Raw genomic sequence first — 25,506 nt, 5'->3', positions numbered from 1 at the left:
CAGAAGTCTGGCAGCTCAGCCCAGGAGGGTATAACTGTGCTCAAAGCCTTCCCCTGCAGCAGGGACCAGGCTCAGGGAGTAGGCTACCTGAGTCTGCAGCTTTCCTAGGCTCTTTCCCCTTCCTTATCCTACTCCCTCCACTCCCTTAAAGTTTTCTTTACTGAAGAACTCTCCCTCAATAAATCCGTGCCCGGGATCCTGGTCTCAGGCTCTTCTTCTGGAAATCTCAACCTAAGACACACACTCTCCCTTAGCTTCTCTTTTTCAAGCCCCCCTTTTCCAGAACTGGCTGAGATGATATATTACTATGGCCTGGCACTTCGTACACACTCAGTTAATACTAACAGATTTCCTCTCTCATCTTCCTCATGGATACAAAGCAGAAAAATATGATGAAAATTCTTTAAACAAAAAGTCCTCACGTGAATTTTCCATATCTCTGTATTGCAAATCTTTTAGAAAAACCGGCAAACCGAGGAACTGATTTTTAAAAATGGGGAGATTAAGGCTTACTTGGTGGAGTTGTGAGGATTAGCCGAAATAATGTCTGTGGACCTTAAATAGAGACGTTTGGTACAGAATAAGCACTCAGTGAGTAGAAGCCGCTGCCCTTGCATTTGGCCAGCCCCAGGAACAAAGATCAATCCTTCCTTTCCCATCCTTGTGTCCTCAGCCAGCAGAGTGCCTGGTACATGGAAGGCACCCCTGTGTCTGCCCAAGTAAACTGCAGTGAGCAGGGAAAGAAATCATACCTTATAAAGATGGTGCAGTTTTCACAATTCCATTCCATCTGGAGTTTGGGCCATAAATCCAAGCTCAATACTCCTCATCATTGTGGGCAGATTTCTCTGCCGGGCTCACAAACACCCAGACTCACTTGCTTTGGTCGTTAACAGTTTATTATTGGCACACTTATCAGTAAAGCATACATAAAATACAGCTGTTTTATAACACACGGAGCCACTGTGTCTTTACATGTATAGAGGAACATATTAATATGCAAATGGAAAAATTAGTTCTTTTATAAAGTTTCACATAAATACACTGGAATTGCTCCCAAAGAAAAGTCCCCATAAAAGAACTAGGTTAGGGCTTTACAAAATATTATACAGGAAATATACTATGAAAAGAAACAACAGTCAACTCAGATACAACAAAAAAACAAAAGAGTTTCAGATTTATTAAACTGCCCACATAATTAATGGATTACATGGCTTGAAAATATTTGGATCAACAGAAATTTTACAAACGCATACATTCTCAGGGGGCCAAGTGCCTTTCTTTACATAAAAATCTGCCTTGGTGTCGTTGATGACAAAAAGACGTTTCTTGTTTCAGCACTTGGGCTCTATTGAACCAACTCAGGCTCGAGGACCAATTGACATTAGCTCGGCCATAATTTGCCCTGCTGGGCCCTCTTAGCTGTTACCCAATGAAAGAAAAGGTGAAGGGGGAAAAAAATAAAGGTACATTTAAATTACTTTCCAAAAGTGGATTTTTTTTCTTTTCTTTTTTTACTGAAACAAGAAACTCTCAGATGCAAGTCAAAAAGCAGAAAATATTTTACAATATTAAAAAGTCTATCTGTAGTTGGGTTCGGCATAGAATGAGATCCTGAGCACTGAGGGTTTATTGACAATATGGCCTTCGTTGTATGGTTGGGGTTGGTGGTGAAATTAACAAACGTGGTTAAAACCGATCCAGGAGAAGCGCTAGCGTTTGCTCTTACTTTAATTACGATCAGTGCCAGTATCTGTGTTACCTGTGAAGGCCTCCAGGGAGGGGTCATGGAAGTTTACTGGGAATCATCCTCTCAATTAAAAAAAAGAAAGAGAGAAACTCAGATCACTGTGGTTTAGAAATCGGTATTTGCTTGGAAAAGTTTTAATGTCTCCTCCTTCCTCTCCTGTGAGTAAGGATCTGAAATAGTGAGTGTAACCCACGGTGGCTATTGACAGTGGATTCTGGAGCTGGTCAATCTTACTGGGAAGCTTGGGGTGGGGGGTTTTCTGATTTGGTCTCTTGAGTGGCGGGAGGTTTACTGTTCCATGGGCTGCTGTTCCCCAGGGCGGGTGAACTGGTGAAGTCTTCCTCGTCGTCCATGCCGTTGGCCGCATCATACTGCGTGTTTTCTAATCTAGTGATTAGCCTTTCGTCCTCGTCCCCAAACTCACCTCCCATCAGAGTTGGCTCTCCTACCACCATCACATCCTGTGAACAGCAGCTGACATTATTACAGGGAAACCTTGGGAGAGAGAAGCTCAGCTTAAAACACTAGTGGGAGGCGCTGGGGGATCTAGGACAGACACACTCGTGTCCTGTACACCGGGGTCAAGTCTCAATGTCGGGGGGCCAAGACGCATATTGGATTTTTCTACAGGAAATAAACATCGCCTCCTGATGTGTAACAACCACGCGAGTTTATGTCCTTAGTGCGCAGCCTGACACCGGAGAACGAGCAATGCTAGCAATCTGCAGAAATAAAAAAATGGATTTTTCAAAATTAAAAAAATCCACGCTTTTCAACTTGCCGACACTGGGGACTCTTGAGAGGGCTGTGGAACCTTCTGCTGGGTGCTTTGCAAGACCTCCAGAAATCCACCACTTTTATTTAGGGCCTCTGGATGGCTTTGGAAACTAGCAGCCAACACGGGGAGGATGCAGTTCTGCAATAGTCATGCAACTCATTCCAAACGGCATTTTCTCTGTCCCAAGGACGGTATACATTTTAATTGAAGACAGATCTCTCTTTTCTCTACTCAGCCAGGCCCTTTTATGCAGCCGATATCCTTGACATTCTGCTACTTAATTATAGTAATTAATTTAGGTAAAGTTTTCGATAAAAACAATGTTCACACTGATTTGACAATTTGCATAGCTAATTAAGTCATTAGCAAAAACCTGCTGATTGCCAACAAGCCCTGAATTTACCATCTGTTATTCCATGGTGCCTGTCACCTATCCCCACACAGGCAACCCCACCACCAATCTGGGCAGTAAAGAGAGCCAGTCTGTCCAGCTGGTGCCATAAAAGGAAGATGAAGAGCACTAATTGTAATTACAATGATGAAGCCAGTAGTCATCAGAAATGGAAGCATGCAAGAAGAATCCATCTAATCACTCCTTTAAGTACAAATTGTCCTTCCATGCAAACAAGGAAGCCACCTACTGTAGCTGGGAGCTCTGTGGAGGCCACCGCTGCAGAAGCACGGGGACAGGGGAGAAGGACGCATACACAGGGCACAGCTCTGGCCTCTCTGTCCCAAGGGGACCCTATGGGGTTGATGGCTGACATGGGCATGGGACAGGACACCTGTCAGGTGGATCCTGCTGGGCGGGCTCTGAGCAATAGTCTACTTAAGAGTGCCCGACTGCCATCAGCCTCCACTGAGGCTGGAAAATCAGGGCTGGCCATATGCTTTTGGAGACGTAAGTATGCATTTTCTGATAGGGAGGCTAATTTGCCTTGACAGCTGGGTAGACATTCTTTTCACTGGAGTGAGAGAGGCTTTCCTGGAGCAGTATATTAGTGGAATACTGCTTGTGGTCAGGAGAGGGTCCAGCGGCCCCGCCAGGGTCCTTCTAGAACTTTGAAGGTGCCAGTTGAACAAATCCCTTAGTGACCACCTGATTTGTTTTGGAATGGAAAACCTTGTTTGTTTGATTGATCGATTCTCCTCGAATTAGAGGGGAGATAATCAATAGGTTTCACACTGTGTTTTCAGACTAATCACTCTTGTGAATCGATAACAGTGATGTTAAAGGGAAATGCCCCAGATGAAGCAAATGCCTAAAATATGACCTGGGAAGACTCAGCAATCGAGGTACTGGCAGGCTATTCAGTTGTGTGTTCCCAAGAATGTACTTATGATGTCACAAAGAGCCAGACATGACACTGACATGTAAGAGACTCGTGAGGACTCTTAAAGTGAGATGCAAAATAGACACAGACTCCGGGTGGCAAGAATGCTGACAGGATTTTAAATGGAATGTGGCCTCCACCTGACCCATTGGGATGTTGGGGATAAAAAAGTGTCACTTCGTTATAGGCAATTAGGAGACCGCGCTTACGATCAGGAACAAAGGCAGGCCGAAAGACCAGGTTAAGATGGGGTGGAGGACGACATGAGGGTTAATTCCACCAAATGACCTGTGTGTAGCACACTTTGAAGGGCTGGGGCAACACATGCATGAGGTGTCACGGGGCAGGAGAAGAATGTTAGAAGCAACACGTGGGTCTGCATTAGTACTGCGAGTCCAAGGTCATCGAGAGAGGCTGGGAGAATGGGAGGAGGTTAAGCATAATTTGGAAACGGAAGAAGCCAATTTAAGCGTGATATTAGCATAGACGTTCTCAACACGTCAGATGCCTTCATTGTATCAGAAAATAACAATCATTCCAGAAAAGTACTATGAAAATAGTGATTTATATCACTTCAAATGAGGCTTATATGGGCTCGTAATATGTTTGGTATATCTTTGTTCCAGGAACGGCTGGAAAAGGTGCCCAGGCATGGATATTTTGCAGCATCCTAAATTTCAGAGAGATGCCACATTTGCCTTACTGATTATAAAACGTATCCTTAGCCAGATGCATAATCATGCGTGTGCGTGTGCGTGTGTATACACGCATGTGTGCATGCGTGAGTGATTAATAGATGGCAAGTTACAAAAGAGACATGTGCTAAGGACTTCATAGCACATAGATAACCTGAGGCCACTTACACAGTTACGAACACGGCTCCACCTGGCTCTTCTAAATCTCTGGGCTAGGATAGGGGTTCTCGGCTCAGGAGGGCTTGGTTTGTTACCCTCACACAAAATGAGTGGAGACATAACGTACATTCTGGGCTCCCTCTAACTAGGAGATGTTGGCACCGTTTTCCCCACACGCCCCACATCTTTAAAAGTCCCCCCCTCCACATTCAACATTGGTAGTGAGAGATGCATTTCCTTCCCGTCCCTGCTGTCTTGTGTGTCCCACAGGAGGCGATATCGGTCCATCTGAGAGTAACCCATATGGTCTCGACTCCCCAGGAAGCAGACCTCTGCTCCTTGCCAGAGGCCTGGCGGTGCCACCAGCTCTTGCCCGTGTCACATCTTCTCACTAATCCCCCGTGCAAGGACCACCAACCTCTGAGGAGGACTGGAAGTGACTCCTTTCAGGGCCCCTCAATGCTTCTCCTTAAATTGGCCAGAAGGGGTCACTGCTGTTGAATGACACAGGTCTCCATCCCTCCCAGGGTTGAGGCTGCAGTTCGGGATCGCTCCTAGCCCCTGCTCATGGAGTGAGAAGCAGAATCCAAGGATTAAACCCTAGCCCTCGCCAGGCACACATGTTGCTGCCGCGGCAGCTGTGCGGACCACAGCCGTGGTCGTGGTAGTGCACCTGATCTGTACATGCCTTCGGACAAGGCAGCTCAGGCCTGCGGGTTGCATTTCTATTTAAACAGGAAAGGGGTGCTGGTCATTCAGGAGACAGGGTTAAATAATGTGGTCCCTACAAGCCAGCCAGTGCTTATCGTTCAACGTCCATTCAGCTGGAGGACATACAGAAATGTACACATCTTCTTAACCCGGATGACTTCCCCGTTTCTCTCAGCCATCTCTAAGTTTGCCTTAATGAAAACATCCTTGTTTGCATGGCGGGGATAGTGCTGAAATTCTACTCGCACTTTCTAACGGCACCTTGTTCTTGTCCAAAGGGTCTCAACTGATTAAAAACCCTCTTGACACAGGTATCTTCCACCGAAATGCAATTGCAGGTTGGGAGGACAAGAGCATAATGGAGTAGAAAAAGTTAGGTGCTCTTTAAAAACAACTGAAATGATTCCGACTAGGCCAGGTATGTCAAAATACATGGATGTGTATGCTGCTATTCTATACCCATGGCAGACATCACTAATGGATGGCCCACCAGACCCGGTCCAGGCCTCAGAATCTTTCTCAATACTGTACCCTGTGAGCTGAAACCAGGAGTCTGAGCTGGCAGGAGAGAGGAAACCTCTTTATCACTTGATTAGACAGTGAGCTCTTCAATGACAGAGCTTGGGTGGGTCTTTTTTTGTTTTTTGCTTTTTAAAATCTTGCTATTACCAACACCTGGTACAGTGTGGGGGCACATAGTAGGAGCTCAGAAAACACTTGTTGAACCCATCTGAATTCTTGCAGCCTTTAAGTAGCTATGTCAAAGTTCCAGAAATCTCTGGAATGTACTTTCATTTGTTCGTGGAAACTAACAAACATTAGTTTCTAAAACTCCAGAATTAGATGAATAAATGGGCTGCTTGTGTGCACTTTTGGGGTTGATTTATTTACTCCTGGCCATTTTTTTCTATGCATTTTCCCATTTAACCAGGAGTGGGTATACCTTACTGGCACCTTAATAAAAAGCCTCTGTTTTTCTCCTTTGATTTTTTTTTTTTTTTTCCTGACTCTTCTGGGGTGAAAACTCAGTTCAAAAAACAGAGGTAACTCTGGTATTTTTTAAGAACTACAATCCTTAGCAGTCTTAAAATGAAAATGGCACCTATCCCACAGGCTGGCCACTTTCTCATGACCTTTTCTTTCTAATGCAACAGGAATGAGAACCATGTCCTCTGTGGAGGACAAGAGGAGAGGCCAGGTAATTCTCAGGTACTGATGGGGTTGGTTTTAGCCAGAGAACTGACCCATGGAAAATGGGAGAGAGTGGGTGGGGGACAGATTTGAAAGACACAATTAGAAGTTAAGTGGAGAATCCCCTGGAAATGAAGGTCCGCTCTCACATGGAGAGAGATGCAGCACAATCAGAAGCGGAGGGTGAGGCCCACAGACCAAGGGAGGGAAAAGAGTGAGAAAGAGGGAAAAGGTAAAATTGCATTGGCTGAGAGAAGTTACAAGAAAGGGCACCTTTTTGAAGACATAGTATCTAGAGGGTACCTATGAAGCACCACGAAAATCCCAGGATTTGAAGGATAGTCAAAAGCCTGATGAGGGTGATGTGACAAAGGCAGCAGAGAAGGAAAACCCACAAGTCATCGTGGGGGGGAGAAGGGGCAAGAAATGCTTAAGGACACATGAGAATTTAAAAGTGGTAAGTGGTCTAGTACTGAGATGAGGAAGTCAGAGTCAGGAAGGAATCAGGCAGAAGAGAGCCAATCGAGGAAGAAAACATAGGAGGTGAAGAAAGTTCCCGCCCAGTTTACCCTCTGTGGGGACGCCCTCAGCTGTCAGCTTTGGAGTTCAAAGAAGCCCCCTTCTGAGTGGCCCATTTCCTTTGTCAAGACCCAGAAATGAAAGAAAGGGGTCAAGAGGTCCAGACAGTTGAGACCAAACCAGGGGCTGAGCCTCCCCCTAAGCTAATGAAACGGGAAAGCAAAATCCACTGAGCTGCATTTGTAGTGGCCTTGAGTTAATTACCTGAGTCTTAAAATAAGAGGGGATTGCCCATGCCTGGGGGGTGGGGGGCGAAGGACAGTCTGGAGCCTTAGTGCCAGGAGCTAGTTTCCAGGGGAGCACAGGGTCCTGGTGATGGTGCTGAGCGTCCCTTATATGCCACCAGCACCCTGCTAAGTGATATTTTAATTAAACCTTAAGTGACATATCTCCTGTCTACGACTCTGAAGGCTTTTTCATTCCGGTCCCACTGCAGCACAGACTCTTCATATTCCTTTCTAAGTCCCAGTTTGTAGGGGAAGGTTTCCAGGACAGAGCTCCTCCCCCTCCTCCCACCCCGTGTCCCTGCCTTCCCCTCCCCCGCCCCCCACCCTGCCCAGAAGGTCATTGAAGCTAAAAGAGACTTTGCCGTAGGGCCCCTGGACTCGGGGAGACGACAGGCAAAGGCAGGATTTCAGCCTAAAAGGAAAGCGAGACTTACAGGTACCTGACTGGACAGACTCAGGTTGGCGGCTGGCGCCTTCTTCTTGCTGCCCGTGCTGTTGGCGGTGTTCGCAGCGCTGCTGTTGGAGGTGCTGCTGGTGGAATTTTTTCTTTTTCTCCGTTTCGTTGTCGGTTGCCTTGTGGGCTCTGCTGCAACATGAAACATGGAAGGAGGGTCAGTGCCAGGGTGACCACCAGAATACGGGCCCTCCAGGGAAGCCGTTTTTTGTAAGTTCAAAAGAGTAGGACTGTTGATATTTTTTCCACTTCTTTTAACTTGACGAAACCTAAAAGAAGAAAGCTGCTGATTTATTTGTAGCACACAATGACTGAAACTCTTTTCTTTCGTATCTTGATAAAGTGATTTGTATTTAATTGTTCTTCCTGATGTCATCTACTGTGTATGTGTGTCTGGAAGCTCTTAATATGTCTTAGGGTGAGTTACACCACTACTATAGTTTGAACTTGAAATATTATTACCATTATGAATTTGGGGCAAAAATTTTTTTGCGGTCTACCCTCTTTTTAAAACAAAAGGAGGGCTCTGGGACTCCTAGAGAACCTCCAGGGGTTGAGAGAAGTATGAGCGGAGCTCAATTAAATGAACCAGTGAGTTCCAGCAGCACCTACTGGCTAAGTGCCACATTGCAGCCCAGCTCTACCGCATGCTGAAATGTTGAAAAATTGGCCAAAAAATTTGTGTGGGTTTTTCCCGTAACATCTTACAGAAAAACCCGAATGAACTTTTGGGCCAACCCAATAAAAAGAAGAGGAAGTGTCCATCCCATCAGCCATTGATGTGGAATTTAGGGATTCCCAAGCTCAGTAGAAATACCCATGCTTTGGATCCCGGTGTCTAAAAGATGCAACTAATTTCGAAATTCCTGGGGGAAAAAAATGTCTTAGTATGCTACAGCCAACATATTAATGAAGAGAAGCTAGACCTTTTCTGGAAAGGTCTGTTTAGAAATAGAAAAAACATATTTTGGACCTGAAGGATGAGGCACCATCTTAATGGAAGTATAGGGACTCATGGAAATGTGTAGTAAAAAGAATATTATTTATTTATTATGTATTATGAGCATGATTCAATATTTTCTTATTTTTAATGTTTTCTATGTCATTATTTTATATTCACAGCAACTCTATTAACTAGGTACTATTATAATCTTTGCTTTGAGAATGAAATATCTTCAGAAGCCTGTTCCAGGCAGTTACTAAATGAATTGGAAATGGCATGTAAGAGCATCCTTTTTGCTAACCCTATTCTAGATCCAACTCTGATGGAGAGAAGGTAAGCCAGGACCATACTGGAACTAAGTGACGTAACCTTGTAGCATTTTCTTGAGGCATCTATACTGCTTCTGATGAACAATGGGGAAGATGTCCTTGAAGGTCATTTCAAGGACCACTTAGTCCATCATATTATCTCTGACTTTTGATGAAGTAGGAGAGTATGTTTCTATTTATATAACATATTTTCTTTCATAAATATTTTATCTCTAATGTTTAAAGATTTTCATCAAAGGGCCCAACATCCTTATCCATAGAGAGTTATGGGTGCTTATTCTGAAGGTTATGGAAACAGGAAACAGAATTGTTCCAGCTCATGGGGCTGGAGGAGAGTTGAGAGGTACATTCTAAAGTAAAGCAAACACCCAGTGTTCCCTGACAGGCATCTCCTTCCTTTGACTTGAACTAAAATCGGCTGCTTTTAAAAAAAAAATTGTACTTTTTCATGGAATTTGGGGGAAATACACCTCAATGGTATGCTCTGGATCACTCCCACTGGCAGTAGGTAGCTGTGGTAATAGAGTCACGAATTGAAGACATAAAATCTTATTGTGACATAGGGGCCTCCACTGACTAGCTTCAGCTAACTTTGGTAAGTTACTACTTTAAATCTCAGGCCTATTATATCGAATGGTAATAGCAAGAAATACCTCATAAGGTTGTTGTGAGGATTCAGTAAGAGAATGGAAGGTCTGAGAGGGCTGCGATTTGTGACTATTTTCACGTAGTGTTATACCCACAGTGGCTATAGAGCAGTGCCTGGCACCTAGTAGGGGCTCAATAAATAATTGTTGAGTTAATGACTGAATTAATGAATAATATATGAATTATATGTGCACGTGTTACGAAATAGGTGTTCAAAGCATTTAGTGAGCAAAATTGTTTCCTATGAAGCCTTATTGGTACTGAAAGAAAATAAGGCCAATTTACACACATTTAATACATTTGAAAAATAATGTTCTAAATGTCTATAATTCCTGTAAGATGGGGATGCAACTATTCTATGTAAAATAATGCTCATTTTTCTCAGCTTTCTAAGTATGTACTTGGTTACATCTGCTATATTCACTTTATATAAACCCCCTGGCCAATTACCAGCAGAAGGTGACCATTATATTTTGTGATTCAGAAGGCTATGTGCCTCGTGTTAATAGTTACTCTTTATAAAAATAACTTTTAGAGAATGGATACGTTTTGCTTTTATGATCAATGAGGCTCGACACATGCCTGGGAGTGAAAATGTATTAGATAGAAGGACAATTAATGATGACTGGAAGCAGTAATTTCAGAACCCCAGCAGGAGACTATAGTATCTAAACTACATTCTAGGGAAGTGAGAGAAATGGAGTCTTCTATATATTCTTTTCATGATCAGAGAACCCTTTGATATTATATACCTTAAAAAATAGAGCAAAAATATTTAATTTCCTTCCTCCCTTCCTCCTTTCCTTCTTTCCTTCTCTCTTCTATTCCCTCCTAGTCTTCCTTTCTTCCTCCTACCTCCCTCCATTTCTTTTCATAATTTCTACCATTCTTCAAAGAACAAACAAAATCACAGTAAGCCATGAGCAGCCACCAGTCTTGTCCAGTGGAACAACCACTGGACTGGAAGACAGAAACCTGGGTTCCAATTTCAGCTTTGTCAATATTTTCTTGGTAACGTTAAATAAATCAATTTCCTTCTGTGGGTTTCAGGTCCTAATCTAGCAAGTGAGGAGACTGTAGAGGATGGTCACTAAATCTAAGAAGGATGTTTGCCCTTCACAAAGTCAGTGTCTTTGGGTCCAATATCACGGTCAGAATATCCCTTAGAAACTACTTTGCTGATACGTTTATGATCACTTCCTTTTCACACGCCTTCATCCCCAGAGGAAGCCTCAGAAAAAGCATGTAGACGGAGAGTGAAGAACGAAGTCGTACCTGGCGGCGCCACCATCCGCTGCCACTTCTGAAACAAGCAGGTCTTCAGGCAGTCTCGTGGACTGAGGTTGTAAGTTTTATGTCTGGACATCAGTTCCTGCATTGGCTCCAGTATTACACACAACTGCAAGGAGTTCAAAGACATCGGTGTTTTACTACTTGATAACATTATTTGCAATAAATAATGTTAACAGCTGGAATCCAAAAGAAAGCTTAAAGGTACTTCACCCCCAACCCCGGGTTTTGATTTTCTCCGTATAAGTTTGGAGGAAAAGAAATATTACCAACACTTGATAATGCCCACTTAATTTACTATCATTTATAATATCATATTATAGCTGAGTGTGGTTTATCCACACAAACATACACACACACACACACACAAACACACACATATTCTGTACTGACTGTTGGGTGGGTGTATGTGGTTCTATTCTGAATTGAAATGATTCTCTCTGGTTAAAGAAAAAAGCTCTCTTCCTTGGAGCGCAGCATGCTCTGATTTCTACTTTGGTCTCTGCTGTAGTTCCTGTTTGTATAACCACACACTGTGAGTTACGATGCTAGTTTATGTAGATTATGTGGCAGTGAAAGCCATCCTTTAAACTTTGGAGAACAAAGTGGCAACTACAGGTATGTTTTTGATCCTAATTCTTATAAAGGGCTATGATGAACACTATTTTATTTTTATTCATACACTCATTTGTATTTTACACAAGATGAGAATGTCAGTAACATATGCTGACTTTCATTCAGTGTGGGAGCTTTTTCTGTTGTTCTGCACACGGTCGCCCTTCTTCTCTCCCTTAGTTAGATCTTTCAGCTTTACTTTGGTCCAAGACCTCTGATGACAAAGATTAATGAATGAAATAAGAAGGTAAACTCAGTTAGGATTGCCTTGGACTTTTCTGAATTCCTTCTCATTTGGAAACTTTTCAGAATGCTGCTGCATTGAAAGGACTCTTGCTAAGAGGGCAAAGACCAAGACTAGGAACAATGCGTCCATTGCTGTTTCAGTTACAGCTATACTAACATTGGCAATGCACCTTCCCATGTGGAAAAACGTCATTTTGTTATGAAAGGCAGATGTGCAGTCCCCATGTTCGTGGGGCCATCGTTTTTTACTTCTCCTTTCCCTTGTGCCATTTCTCATCTGAGTATTTCCCTAGAGTCCACACTCCTCATTGTCCACTGGTTCCCCTCTACCTGGAATTCTTTGCTCTCCCTCTTCCTGGCTAATGCCCACTCATCCTTGAAGGCAAAGTTCCTTTCTCTGTTAGGCCTTTCCCCCCTGGCTCTGCACCTCTCCCTGTGCGGGCTGAGTTGGATGACTCTACAGCTCTCCCATAGCACCCAGCCCTTTCTGCTCTACAAACTTACTCATTTACGTTTTGTAACCATAGGCTTCCAAGTCTCTTTTCCACTCAACTTTGAACTCTTTGAATGCTGAGACTATGCCTTTTATCTCTGTGTTCCTAGATTTGGCTCAAATGAATGGATGCACTTGAGGAGTGATTCTTAGAAAGACTGGAGGACCTTTCTATGCCAATGTTCCTCGAAGTCTAAGGAACACTTCCATCAGAATCAGAAGAGTTGATTATTAAAAATGCAGACTTCCAGACTCTGCCCTTTCTGTTTCACTGAGTCTGGAGGTGGGGTCCTGAATCTGTATTTTTAAAAAGCATTCTCCCATCTAATTCTGATAAATATTACCCAAAATTGAGATCCACTGCCCTGCATATGCTGGGCTTTAGAAGAAACAAATATAGAAGCAAGACATGCACAAATCTCCAGCGGTTTCCAGCTCAAATTCCCCTCTCTTCTTACCCCCCTGCCTAACTTTTCCATGCCCTTCCTCTCTTCTCAAGTCGAGGCATGATAATCAAAATTGCCTTCATCTAGAAAAATTTCTCAGCCCTTTTTACCTATTGATGATCTAAACTTTGCCAGAACCACAAACCCCATTTAAGGGCCAACTGTAATCTCCTTCCATCTGCAGTTTCTTTGGAAGAAGAGACTAAGATTTCAAAGCCTGAACAACACTGGACCCTAGTGTATCAGGCTGTAAAGTAATGAGATCTGGGTTAGTTATGATGCATCTTCAATCTTGTCTATCTTCTTGTTTGCTTTGGAATCCTTTTTGAAACCTAAAATGTTAATAAGGAAAACCTCTTTGTGTAAGAGGGAGGGTTACTATGCAATGAAGTCCATATTCCAAGACTGCAAGTGTGTATTCCTCTACTAACAAACTCCACACTGGAAATCAAAGTATGTGCAAATTACAGACAACCTCAAGTCTTCCCCTGTCACTCACACCAAATGGAGTGAAGGATTCCACAATCATCTGTACACATGGAGATAAGAATGGATTATCCACCAAAGAAGAACCACTGCTAGCTTCAGACAGGGTCAGAAGATGTTTGCATCTATTATAAAGCTAGGGCAGTAAGAAAAGCTTTCAGAGAAATTCTAAAGACCGGGAAAACTTTCTTTTAACTAAAAAATGTTATAAAGGTTTTACAACCATTTCCTTTTTGTCCATTCCCATTCTTGAGCAATTGACTTGCAGTGGCTATAAAATACATGGAGGGAGTGGAACAAACATGGACTTAGAAATCAAGAGATCTGGGTCTAGATTTTTGAGTCTGTCACCAGATGCATACCCTTGGATGAGCCACTTAATAATGCTCGGTCTCAGTTTCACCTGTAAAACCATACCCATCTTGTATATTGTTTGGGCAATTTGAGATAATACTTCTTGACACATCAGTTCAACAAACAGATATTATGATTACATATTAGCAAGCACAGCACAGATTGCAAAACAAACCACATTTTTATTACTTTAAATCAACAAGCATTTATTGAGTTTTCTCCCAAGTGTCAGGCCTATCTGGACCTAGAAAGGATTATCAGCATTGCACATGCTAGGAAGTAGGAGAGTTGCGTTTATTGTGAGAACTCACGAGCTCATTTTCTCTTTCTTTTTTCCCCAGGTACCTTTCCTCTCGGGGTTTTGGGCAACACTTTTTACAGGTGCTAATCCTCAGGATTTATCCCTTCCCCTTTCATGTAAAAATATCTTCCCCTTGCTGTAACCCACCCCCAAGGAATTTGCATCTCTGAATGCTAATCAGGAATCCCCAAAGTCATTTTTCTTCCAGTGGAGGGGTACTGGGCTGGAGAGACAGCCCGCCCCTTATTCATGTATGCAGATGAGCCTCCAGCTCTGGTGCAGAGACGGTGGCTTTGCCAGGATGCGTGCTGTAGGTGGCAGAACTAACTCAGACAAGAGCCTGCCTTCTCCTGTAGCAAGCCAGTGCATCTTGGCAACGGCAAAGGCCTGGGGCCTTATGAAAGGAGACCAGGAAAGTTCGGGGAGTAGGTTCCCTCAGTCACTAGCCAAATCCTTCTGGAGCCAGGAATCCTGCTCTCCCTGAGGTCTCAGACCCCCTTGAGAATCTGGTGAAGGCTATGCAGCCTGTCTTCCAAATTTTATACAAAATATCTGGAGGTTTATGAACCCTCTTACACTCCCATCCATTGATTCCAGGTAAAGATTCCCCTGTTTGTAATATATATGATCCAGGCTACAATATAGATGCCTTTGCCCCCGCCCTACACACACACACACACACACACACACACACACCCCTCACTCCAACCTCAAAGGCATATTAATGGAACTGAGCATAATAACACAGCATCCTTTGATTTGTAAAGAACGATTTTATCTGTAAAGTTGTGTCTGCTACGAAGTTCCCAGTGGACCAGTCCCTTTGCCTGAAAAGAAAGGCCTCAGACAGTGACATCTGCAACACTGCAGCATCATGAGTGAGTTTGGTCTACACCTGCAGGGGGTGTTGGAGGTGTGAAAAGATGTCCATCTAAAATAGAACCGGAGGATAGGAAACAGAGACTCCCAACCTGCCCTCAGAAGAAGGGAACTTAAGAAGTGAGAGACTGATTTCCCATAAGTATTTGATTTAGAGATGATGGAAACTTACTTCCGGACCAATGAACAGCTGCCAAGAATCTGTCCCCGTCCTCAAGCCAATGAACTTACTGCTGGGACTCTGGCTGGACCTTCCCTGTCTTTGCACTCCTTGTCCGTAAATACAGCCCATCCCTAATCCTCAAGGGACTCACTGGGGCTGGCTCACAGCATGTGTTTCCTTAATTGCAGTTCCTCTGCTATTCCTGAATAAACTCAATTTCTGGTCATTTGAGCTTGCCTCAGTTTACCTCTTTATTTAGGTTGCCTGAAGACACCAGGAAGAATCCCAGGGCACTGTGCAAGGTGGCAGGAGCCAGCAAGGCCTGAGACCTCTCTTTGAATAGAAAGCCCCTGCCAGGTCCACTTAGAATCGCAAAGAAAACCACTGCCCATTGCCCATCCTGGCAAAGCTCTGAGGATGCCTTTGGGCAGATTTAGTGAGAGTTTTAGGCTGGGCTTGCTCTCCTTATGCTTCCGACTTCATTTTCTGGGATTCTGGCCCAGTACTGACCCTTTGGTATGAAACCAAAACCTATAACCACAATGGTGACTTGCTGAGTGAGTGAATGAATGGGTGGATGGATGGATGAATGACTTAACAGATATCTTGGCCAGATTTATAGCAAGGAGTCATTTGCCAGTAGCAGACAAATTGGGCATTGTCCTCTGGGTTTAGAGGTGATGAATTTCTCCATTTGATAAATAACTGATTGCCTCTCTGTGGAGAATGCTTTGTACATGTGCACATGTATATACCCAATTACTACATGTCCTGGCTGGCGGGGACATCTTAACTCAGTCCCAGGACTTCTGTCTTTGTTCATAGTAACAAAGAACCTGGTAGATCTAGACAGTATGCTACTTTGTTTTGTTTTCATCTGACAATTCTCCTGGAGAAATTTGACTCTCCTTAGCTACACATGCACACTTTTTCTTTTTGCTCATCTTCTGGCCTGAAACCAGGAATGGGTGGTGCCTATCAGAGTTGGCTCTGGCCTAAAAAGCTGATGCCTTGGGGTTGGCATTTGGCTAACTTCTAAAGCTGGGTCCTGACCTCCAACATTGAATTCAGTCTTTTCCAGGTCATGGATGACATGCTCTGAGCTTGAACCACTGACCTACTCTTTGCATATAGGTTTGTCCAGGGTTACTGTGTCCATAGCAGCTCAGGCCTTTGCTCATGTTCTTGCCTTGAAGATCTTCTTCCCTTCTTCTCAGTCATCTTAGCCGGATATTGGCAAGCTACAGCCAGTGGACTAAATATGGCCATGCTTATGTATTGTCCAGAGCTGCTATTGTGTTACAATGCCACAGTTGAGTAAGTACGACAGAGTCTGTATGACCCACAAACTCCCCAAATATTACTATCTGGCCATCCACAGAAAGGTTGCTGACCTCTGTCCTAAACCAATGCTACTCAAAAGAGGCCGTCTGCAAACTATTTGTTATGTGTCCTTGACTGGATAAGAGCTTAAGTTAGAGTATAATTCAGTTCATTGCTTCTTTCATTAAGAAAGTCTTATGTCAAAAAATAACTCAGATGAAATAAACAATGTGTTCAACAAGGTAGCTGCTTTACATTCCAAAGCAAGCTTCTTATTTTGGTGTGGACCACTAAGTGATCCACAGTCTGGCACTGGTCTGCAAACCATATTGGAGTCATAATAGTATGACCATTAAGGTCCTCCATGGTCCAGCTCAGATCTCACATCTGTCTCTGACCATCCCCACGCACAAAGGACTCTTACTTCTGTAGCACTTATTACTAACCTACGTACATCCCGGAGTTTATATTTGCATTGGGAATTTTTCTTTCTTGTGGACTTGTTTCATCTCCTTATCTATAGCAAGCCCTATTTTATTTTTCTCTCCCTCTTATTTAACATGGTATTAGGCATACTCAAATATTTGTTGAGCCATAACTTAATAATCGCTGTGAGTATCTAAACTATGTTTGTCCCTGGAGTATGCAACTGACATATATCATTAACCCTCAGCACCTCCTGGTTCACTTTTAACAGGGGAGAAAACTCAGACTCAAAGCCAGTAAGTCACACAGAGCTGATATTAAAGAGTGTGATTCTTATAATGTAAAGGTTATACAACCATCTGAAGGGCAGAAAAGAGGTTCACAGTCAAGTTTGCCTGACTTCAACCCTGTGCTCCTAACTCCTACTGCTCTGTTGTCTAACTCTCTGAATATGAATGGCCTAAATCTCTGCTAAGATACCAAGTTCCAAGGCTCTCCCTGTCTTTTATATTGTTCCTTGCACATGGTATTGTGCAAGGAACAATATACACAGAGAGGTGTATCTATACACAGAGAGGTGGGTGATACAGAGGGGTGCAGCCTTTGGAGCCAGATTCATCTGGATCCAAACCCAAAGGCTAGTCTGCCATTTACTAGCTGTGTGTTCTTGGCCAAGAATTTTAGCCTTGGGACTTCCCTAGTGGCACAGTGGTTAAGAATCCGCCTGCCAATGCAGGGGACACAGGTCTGAGCCCTGGTCCAGGAAGATCCCACATGCGGCGGAGCAACTAAGCCTGTGCGCCACAACTACTGAGCCTGTGCTCTGGAGCCTGCGAGCCACAACTACTGAGCCCGTGTGCCTAGAGCCCGCGCTCTGCAACAAGCGAAGCCACCACAGTGAGAAGCCTGTGCACCTCAATAAAGAGTAGCCTCCGCTCGTCGCACCTAGAGAAAGCCCGTGCGCAGCACCAAGACCCAGTGCAGCCAAAAATAAAAATAAATAAATTTATTTTTAAAAAAGAGAATTTCAGCATCTCTGAATCTCAGTTTCCTCATCTGTAAAATGGAGATACTGATATTTATCTCTGAAGGTTTGAAAAAATATCTGTAAATCCTTAATGCAATGCCTGGACCAAGGTCAGTGCTCAAAAGATGGAAGTTGGTATTATGATAAACACTGGTTGCACCAGTGGTGCACTTTCACTGGGCCAACACAGCAATGTGTGATGTGATTGGTTAGCTACTCCGGGAAGTAAATCACTTGGTCTCCTTGAGACTTAGGGGGTCTAAATGCTCTAAGGGATGGTCATCAGGCCAATGGTCCATGGCATTTTAGTAGCTAATGTCTCTGATAATAATCCATTTTTAGAATTCAGTGATAAATACAAAATGTTCAAATCCATAAACCAGAGTCCTTTTCCTTTTCGTTTTCCCTCAGTAACCTACCCTTCTGTCTAACTCTGAATTAGAAAGATATCAGAGGATAGGGATGATTATGAACAAGCTCTTATCTAAGGGTGAAGGAATCTCTCCTAATTAAGAAACACATCACAAAAAGAGATCTTATATTAAAACAATAGGAAAATATAACGCACGGACGGAATCTAAAAGGAAAACAAAACAAAACAAGCAGGTAATTCCCCTAGAAACAGATAAGAATGAATAACAGGCACCCACATGAGTAAAACTCACTCTGCCTCTGAGGATGAAAAACAGGAGAGAGAAGGAACTGCTTTCCCTGAGAAGCTGTGCAATTCCAAAACATCAGATTATGATTTGGGTTTATTTCCTGATAGGATTAAAGGTAGATTGATTGTCAAATTCAAAACATCCTCTTTTTTATCTGAAGATTCAACCAGGGGAGTCTTTGCCTTTTCTCAATTGTTTTGCAAATTGATTACTCAGGGAAGTTATCACAGCCAACCCTGGAGATTGGCAGCTCTCTCCAAGCTCCAGGAGAGGAGGGGGTATAGTGACAGCCACTCAGGACTTGGAGGGACCATCATCTTCCAGAGCAGGGAGTCATGCATGCATGTTTCAATATCTATGCCTTGATCTCAATTTTGAGGCTGCAAGGAAGGACGCCTATGCATGGTCACTGAGGCCATTGGCTGCTTTTCTGACCCACTCTCAGGAGAGAAGCGTTGGGCGATTTTCCTGAGCTACAGAGCCAAGCTCACGGTTGTTTTTGGCAGCACCAGTCAGGCCCATGAAGAGATGGTTCAAGGCCTCCAATGCTCATTCTCTTTCCTTCGGACCCATGGACTTAATCTCTCTGCCATGTCATTTAGTACGGGCACCCCTTCCACAGTGCTCTGGTCATTTGCCTTCCTACCCTTATACCCACCCCCTCCTCCCAGCTCTGTACTGCAGGGGAGAGACCCCTGCACACTATTTCCCAACTTTTTTTGCCAACTGGACTTGGGTGAGCTTTGGCCAGTTGGAGGCACCAGGAAAGATTGGAGGAAAGTGGGTTGAGTTATTTGGCTAGGGTTGCCGTAACAAAGTATCACAACCTGGGTGGCTTAAAACAACAGAAACTTATTTCTTCTCAGTTCTGGAGGTTAGAGGTCTGAAATAGAGGCGATGGCAGGGCTGTGCTCCCTCTGAAGGCTCTAGGGAAGAAGTTTTCCTTGCCTCTTCCAAGCTCTGTTGGCCCTGGCGGTCTTGGTGTTCCTTGGCTTGTGGCTGCATTGCTCCAACCTCTGCTTCTGTCTTCGCATGGTCTTTTCCCCCATGTCTCTGCGTCCTCTCCTCTTCTTACAAGGACATTAGTCATCGGATTTCCAAATAGATTCACATCCTCAGGTTGCAGATAAACATGGATTTTTGAGGGACACCACTCATGGTACCACATGGGTAAAGAAATAAGTAAGGGTATTTCTTGTTCTTTCTGTGGTTCAGTTGGCCTCTCCAACAGCTGTCACCAAGGCCCACCATGGTGCCAGCTTCTATCAGGCAGCCTGACAGTAACACCTCATATGTAGGGGACTTACTGTATCTAAAAGGTGTGTGGAGGCATCTTGTGTAGGGGTTAAGCATGTAAACTGGTCTCTGATTTGAACAGCAGCTACTTAGTAGCTGAGTGACCTTGGGTGAGTCACTTAAGCTCTTGGTGTTTGAGTTTCTCCAACTGCAAAGTCAGGATACCAATGCTACCTAACTAGTTACACTGTTAGGAGAAACAAGAATATCCACTTAAAGTATGTACCTAGGTTCTAACATATGGAAATTGCTCTATACATGTTTATTATGATGGGGGGATAATCAGTCCGTGGAGGGGGCAGGTGTTTCATGGAAGACATTTGGTAATTTTTCAGAACATACCTCTTAAAATTTCATGGATGTTCCCTGCCCAATGCACATATACACATATACGCACAGCTTAATTATTAGATTTTGGTGATACAATGGATGTTTAAAATGTTTGGTCATTTTTTTGTTCTACTCAAAATTTTTTTTAACATCTTTATTGGAGTATAATTGCTTTACATTGTTGTGTTAGTTGCTGCTGTGTAACAAAGCGAATCAGCTATACGTATCCATATATCCCCATATCTCCTCCCTCTTGCATCTCCCTCCCACCCTCCCTATCCCACCCCTCTAGGTGGTCACAAAACACTGAGCTGATCTCCCTGTGCTATGTGGCTGCTCCCCACTACCTATCGATTTTACATTTGGTAGTGTATATATGTCCATGCCATTCTCTCACTTCGTCTCAGCTTACCCTTCCCCCTCCCCGTGTCCTCAATCCACTCTCTACGTCTGCGTCTTTATTCCTGTCCCGCCCCTAGTTTCTTCAGAAGCAGTTTTTTTAGATTCCATAGATATGTGTTAGCGTATGGTATTTGTTTTTCTCTTAGATGCTGGAAAAAGGAAATCAAAGTGTAGAAAAGTATAGCATAAAAAATTAAAATTATGCATTTGTCATATAAAATTAAGCCAAGCATAATAAAAATGGTAAATAAAGAAAAAAATGTTCAGTCAACTTGCCTTTCCTATAAATAACTTGATTTTTATCACTGAGCCATTGCCACAAGTATCCTATTCATGTGTTCTACCAGCATCTCTAAATTCTAGGGCATAGTAGCTGGAATGTTTCCAAAGGAAAAAGGAAACATCTGCCTGGAAATATCCCACAATCATTAACAAATATCTAAGGAGTGCTGTCTGTTCCTAGAGGGCTATGAGCAAATTTCAGGTAATTTTAAAAATTCTTGTTGAGCAGTTGTTGTGCCCTCAGATGAGTCCGACACTGAAAATGAAGGTCAGTGGCTCAGAATTACTCTAAGTGCCTCTTTATTGTCTGCCAATGTATTAGATAGGGTTCTCCACAGAAACAGAACCAATAGGATGTATGTATGTATTTTAAGGAACTGGCTCATGTGATTGCAGTGGTTATCGAGTCTGAAATCCATAATTTCCATAGCTGGAATCTCAGGCAGGAGTTAATGCATCAGTTTTGAGACAAGAATTTCCTCTTCTCCAGGAAACCTCAGTTTTGTTATTAAGACCTTCAACTGGTTGGATGAAGCTCACCCCAACAGTACTCTCTTTTATTTAAAGTCAGCTGAGGGCTAGACAATAACCAAAGAAAAACCAAATGCAAAATATCTTTACAGCAAAGCCTTTGATTAGCCTTTGACTAAATAACTGGTACTATAGATGCTACGAACTGAAAAGTGACAACCTCACCACCAAATTCCTACATTGAAGCCCTAGCCCCCAATGTGACTATACTTGGATATAGAGCTTTAGGAGGTCATTAAGGTTAAATGAGGTCATAAGGGTGGGGTCCTAATCTGATAGATTGGTGGCCTTGTAAGAAGAAGAAGAGACCTCAGAGATCCCTCTCCCTCTCTCCACATGCACACACTGAGGAAAGGCCATGTGAGAATATAGCAAGAGGGCAGTCATCTGCAAGCCAGGAAAAGCACTCTTGCCAGAAAGTGAACCCTGCCAGACCTTGATCTTGGACTTTCCAGCTTCTAGGACTGTAAGAAAATAGATTTCTGTTGTTTAAACCACATAGTCTACAGTATTTTGTTAAAGCAGCCTGACTGCTTTAGGTCTGCCTTAAGCCACAGAGAACTATCATAGTTCACGACACTGTAAAGAACTGGAGACCTAGGCTGTGTCCTATTATTTTATTTTAAAAAATATTGCCAAGCACCAACCAATGAGTCTAATGTTTGTGGATTGAATGACCCCTTGAACCCATGAATATGATCGAATGGAAAATGAAAACAAATAGGCGATCAGACATCAGAAAATGGGTCAGATCTTGCTTCATCCACTTTGTAATTATAGTAACTTGGGTAGCAGGGATGCAATGGTGAAATGGCAGACACAACCTCCCTCCCTTGAAGCTTACTGTCCAGATGGGAGACAGATGATAAACAAGAATTCCAAATGGGCTGGATATTGTAAAGGAGAGGGTCAAGCGATGTCAGGAAACATTGCCAGGAGGAGCTGATATTTAAGTTGAGAGCTAAAGAGATGACTTAGAAATCAGCCAAGTGAAAGAGAAGACAGCCAGGACAAAGGTTAGGGTGGACATCTCAGGTAGAGGGAATACATGTGCGAATGCAAGAGAGAACACAGAATTAGAAACCACAAAATGATGGGATTAGCGCTGACTTGTGTGAGCTACAGCAGAGAGGCAGGCAATGGCCAGACTCGTCAAGGCCTCAGGTTCTGCCCCACAGGAGCCGAGAGGTGCAACTGATGTGGCCAAAAGCATGCTGTGCAGGACGAGCCCTCCACAAATGCCACTAAGCTGAACGCCAAACGGCAATATGGTAAATAGCATGCTGTTCTTTCACCCACGTTTCCCAAGCATGAGGAAAGCCTCATCGACATTTTGACATGGTTGGTAAAACAAAAGCACCAAATATCCCCAAAGGCAAACACTGGCTGCTCCGTCTCCAAGCAGTGGCGACTGTCCCCCAAGCCGACCGGTGCTGATCGTACCGCTGGGGGCATTTACACTGGTCCACGCTGTTCCTTGTTGGAAATAGGTAGTTTTTGTAACATGTTGGTTATTTTTCCCGGGGAACTGAGAAACTGTGTAGTTGCAAGGAGGTAATGTTTAAGTACTAGTGTTTATGAACGGGGCCTTACAATCCCAATATTGTGAGTATGGGAATTTGGATTTGGTCCTTGGGAGCTGTCAGTGACAGTTTCCAAGGAACATGGCTATCTTGTTCATGCAGTTATAATCCCTCCCGAACATTAACTGCATGCTTATATTTTTCTCCTGCTCTGGTGTAAATACCCACAAGGTTATTAAAGACAGCATTGTGTTCTGGAGTTTGGAGAAGCATCCCCGTGGCCGCTGTCTGGGAGGATTTCTGGGCTCTGGTCAGTGTCGGGTATGGACTTCTCTCTCTCTTGGTCCTGGACACACAGAGCCCAGCTGCCTTTGGAGTGCCTGCCTGCCTTCCTGGGAGCTTCTGCCAGGCAACAGCCCTCCCTGCCACTCCACTCTGACACAAAGGGAAGTAGTGATTTCTCGATAATGGAGCACTCAGCTGCCTGACTGCTCCCTGGCCACCTCCATCATTATGCCTGCGGAGCCTTGAATCAGCAGCCATTTCCCTTCCCAGGGATAAAGCGAGATGGGTGGAAAGACGGATTCATGATGACAATGGCAATGCTTTATGAAAATGGAGTTGGAAGAGGCTGGGGTTCCCTCACTCACTCACTCACTCACTCACTCACTCACTCAACACACATTTATTGAATATATACTATGTGCCCTGTGTTTGCTCTAGATGCTGGGGATGCTGCAAACAGAAATAAAGAAAAGAAATAAAGTCCTCTTATAGAACTACATTTTCGTGAAGGAGACAGATACACTTAAAAAGCAAAAGATGTATGGTAGTGATGAGTACCAAAGAGAAAAAAGGAAGCAGGGAAAGGAGACATGAAATGTTGGAGTTGGGAGGGTGGAAAATTTGGACACTTTGGCTAAAGTCACTGTGCTAGGAAGAATCACGGCTCAGCAGAGATGCCCATGGCCTAATCCCTTCAATGTGTGAATATGTCAGGTTACATGGCAAAGGGAATTAAAGTTGCTCATCAGCTGACCTTGAGATGGAGAGAGTAGTCTGGGTTATCCAGACGCGTCCAATTTAATTATAAGGGTATTGACAGATGGATGAAGGAATCAGAGAGGAGAATCAGAAAGATGGTAGCATGAGAGGAAGTTGGCCTGACATTGAGGGCTTTGAAGATGGGAGGGGGCCTTGAGCCAAGGAATGTGGGTGGCCTCTAAGAAGGTGGAAAAGGCAAGGAAACTGATTTTCCCCTAGAGCCTCTAGAAAGGCACACAGCTGGGCCAACACCTTGATTTGAGCACAGTGATATCCATGTTAGGCTTCTGATCTACTGCAAGGCAATGAATTTGTGGTGTTTTAAGCCACTAAATACATGGTAATTGTTTTAACATCAATAGAAAACTAATACAATCACCCAAAGTTGATATCTAAGTAAAGATCTCTAATAAGGTTACGTAGTTAGCAAATAAAAATAGAAGATGCCCAGTTGCATTTGAATTTCAGATAATAAATTATAACCTGTTGAAGTAATAAATATAATAACTTATTCATTATTTATTTGATATTTAATTTTTTTTTTAAAGATGTTGGGGGTGGGAGTTTATTAATTAATTTATTTATTTTTGCTGTGTTGGGTCTTCGTTTCTGTGCGAGGGCTTTCTCTAAGTTGTGGCAAGCGGGGGCCACTCTTCATCGCGGTGCGCGGGCCTCTCACTATCGTGCCCTCTCTTGCTGCGGAGCACAGGCTCCAGATGTGCAGGCTCAGTAGTTGTGGGTCATGGGCCTAATTGCTCCGTGGCATGTGGGATCCTCCCAGGCCTGGGCTCGAACCCGTGTCCCCCGCATTAGCAGGCAGATTCTCAACCACTGCGCCACCAGGGAAGCCCTTGATATTTAAATTTAACTGGGCATTTTGTATTTTATCTGGCAATCCTCAACTCAGAGGAAGTTAGGAAGTGGGCTCTTTGGGGGAAAAACATTCTGGGCAGAAGAAATAGCATTCTGAGTAAAGGGAATAACAATGGCAAAGGCCTGGGGGCTTTGAGGAAAATCTAGGAAAGAAGTACGGTTGGAGGGGAAAGGATGAGTAGACCAGTAGGAGAAGATGAATTCAGAGAGGCTGTGAGGAACTGGTGTTGGTTTGATTTTGAGTGGAGTGGGAAGACATTGGGGGCTTTGGGTACAGGAGTACCAATGTTTGGGGTCTCCTGAGAAGGAGGAGATGCTGATTATAAGCAATGTGACGACAGGGTCTGATCTACTTTTGCACTGCCTGGACCTAGATAGTTAAGCACACAAGTGCTGGGAGGCCAGCAGGACTTCTAATTGGTAGAACTCAATGATGTGCTATCTGCCATCAGAACCTGAAAGGTATAGGGAGACGAGAGGATTTCAGAAGAACAAAGTGGTTCATGATGAGAAATCCGAAGGCTGTAAGGCCATCTGTAAATGATGGGGGAAAGGACAGATGCCTGGGCACCTCGTGAAGGCAAAGACGTTATGTACAAAGCCAATTTCACTCTGGAACTCAAGTGTCTGGGAACTCGGGAAAGAGCGTGTCCTGTCTACTGTCTACTCCAGTTAATTCAGAGCAGCAGAGTCTAAACCAAGATCTGAGGAGCCAT

General features: G+C 43.7%; 1 protein-coding gene across 12 annotated transcripts in view; it reads right to left on the bottom strand.

Moving 5' to 3' along the window:
• Positions 1-881: 881 nt before the first annotated feature.
• LDB2 (LIM domain binding 2) overlaps positions 882-25,506 on the bottom strand; it is a 393,773-nt gene continuing 369,148 nt past the window's right edge. Inside the window, exons 6-9 of one of the 12 annotated variants that reach the window (XM_059066469.2) lie at positions 11,074-11,197; positions 7,859-8,010; positions 5,135-5,277; positions 882-2,211 (exon numbers count right to left, since the gene is read on the bottom strand). In XM_059066469.2, coding sequence (XP_058922452.1) covers positions 5,173-5,277; positions 7,859-8,010; positions 11,074-11,197 — 381 coding nt within the window. In that variant the 3' untranslated portion in view covers positions 882-2,211; positions 5,135-5,172. Of the gene's footprint in view, positions 2,473-5,134; positions 5,278-7,858; positions 8,011-11,073; positions 11,198-25,506 lie in introns of all 12 variants that reach the window. The other 11 variants (XM_059066471.2, XM_059066470.2, XM_067036363.1 and 8 more) reach the window with 11 other exon arrangements.

The sequence above is a fragment of the Kogia breviceps genome, chromosome 6 (assembly GCF_026419965.1).
Source record: "Kogia breviceps isolate mKogBre1 chromosome 6, mKogBre1 haplotype 1, whole genome shotgun sequence".
NCBI lineage: Eukaryota > Metazoa > Chordata > Mammalia > Artiodactyla > Physeteridae > Kogia > Kogia breviceps.
The sequence above is the reverse complement of the archived record's forward strand: the minus strand, read 5'-3'. Positions and strand labels throughout refer to the sequence as shown.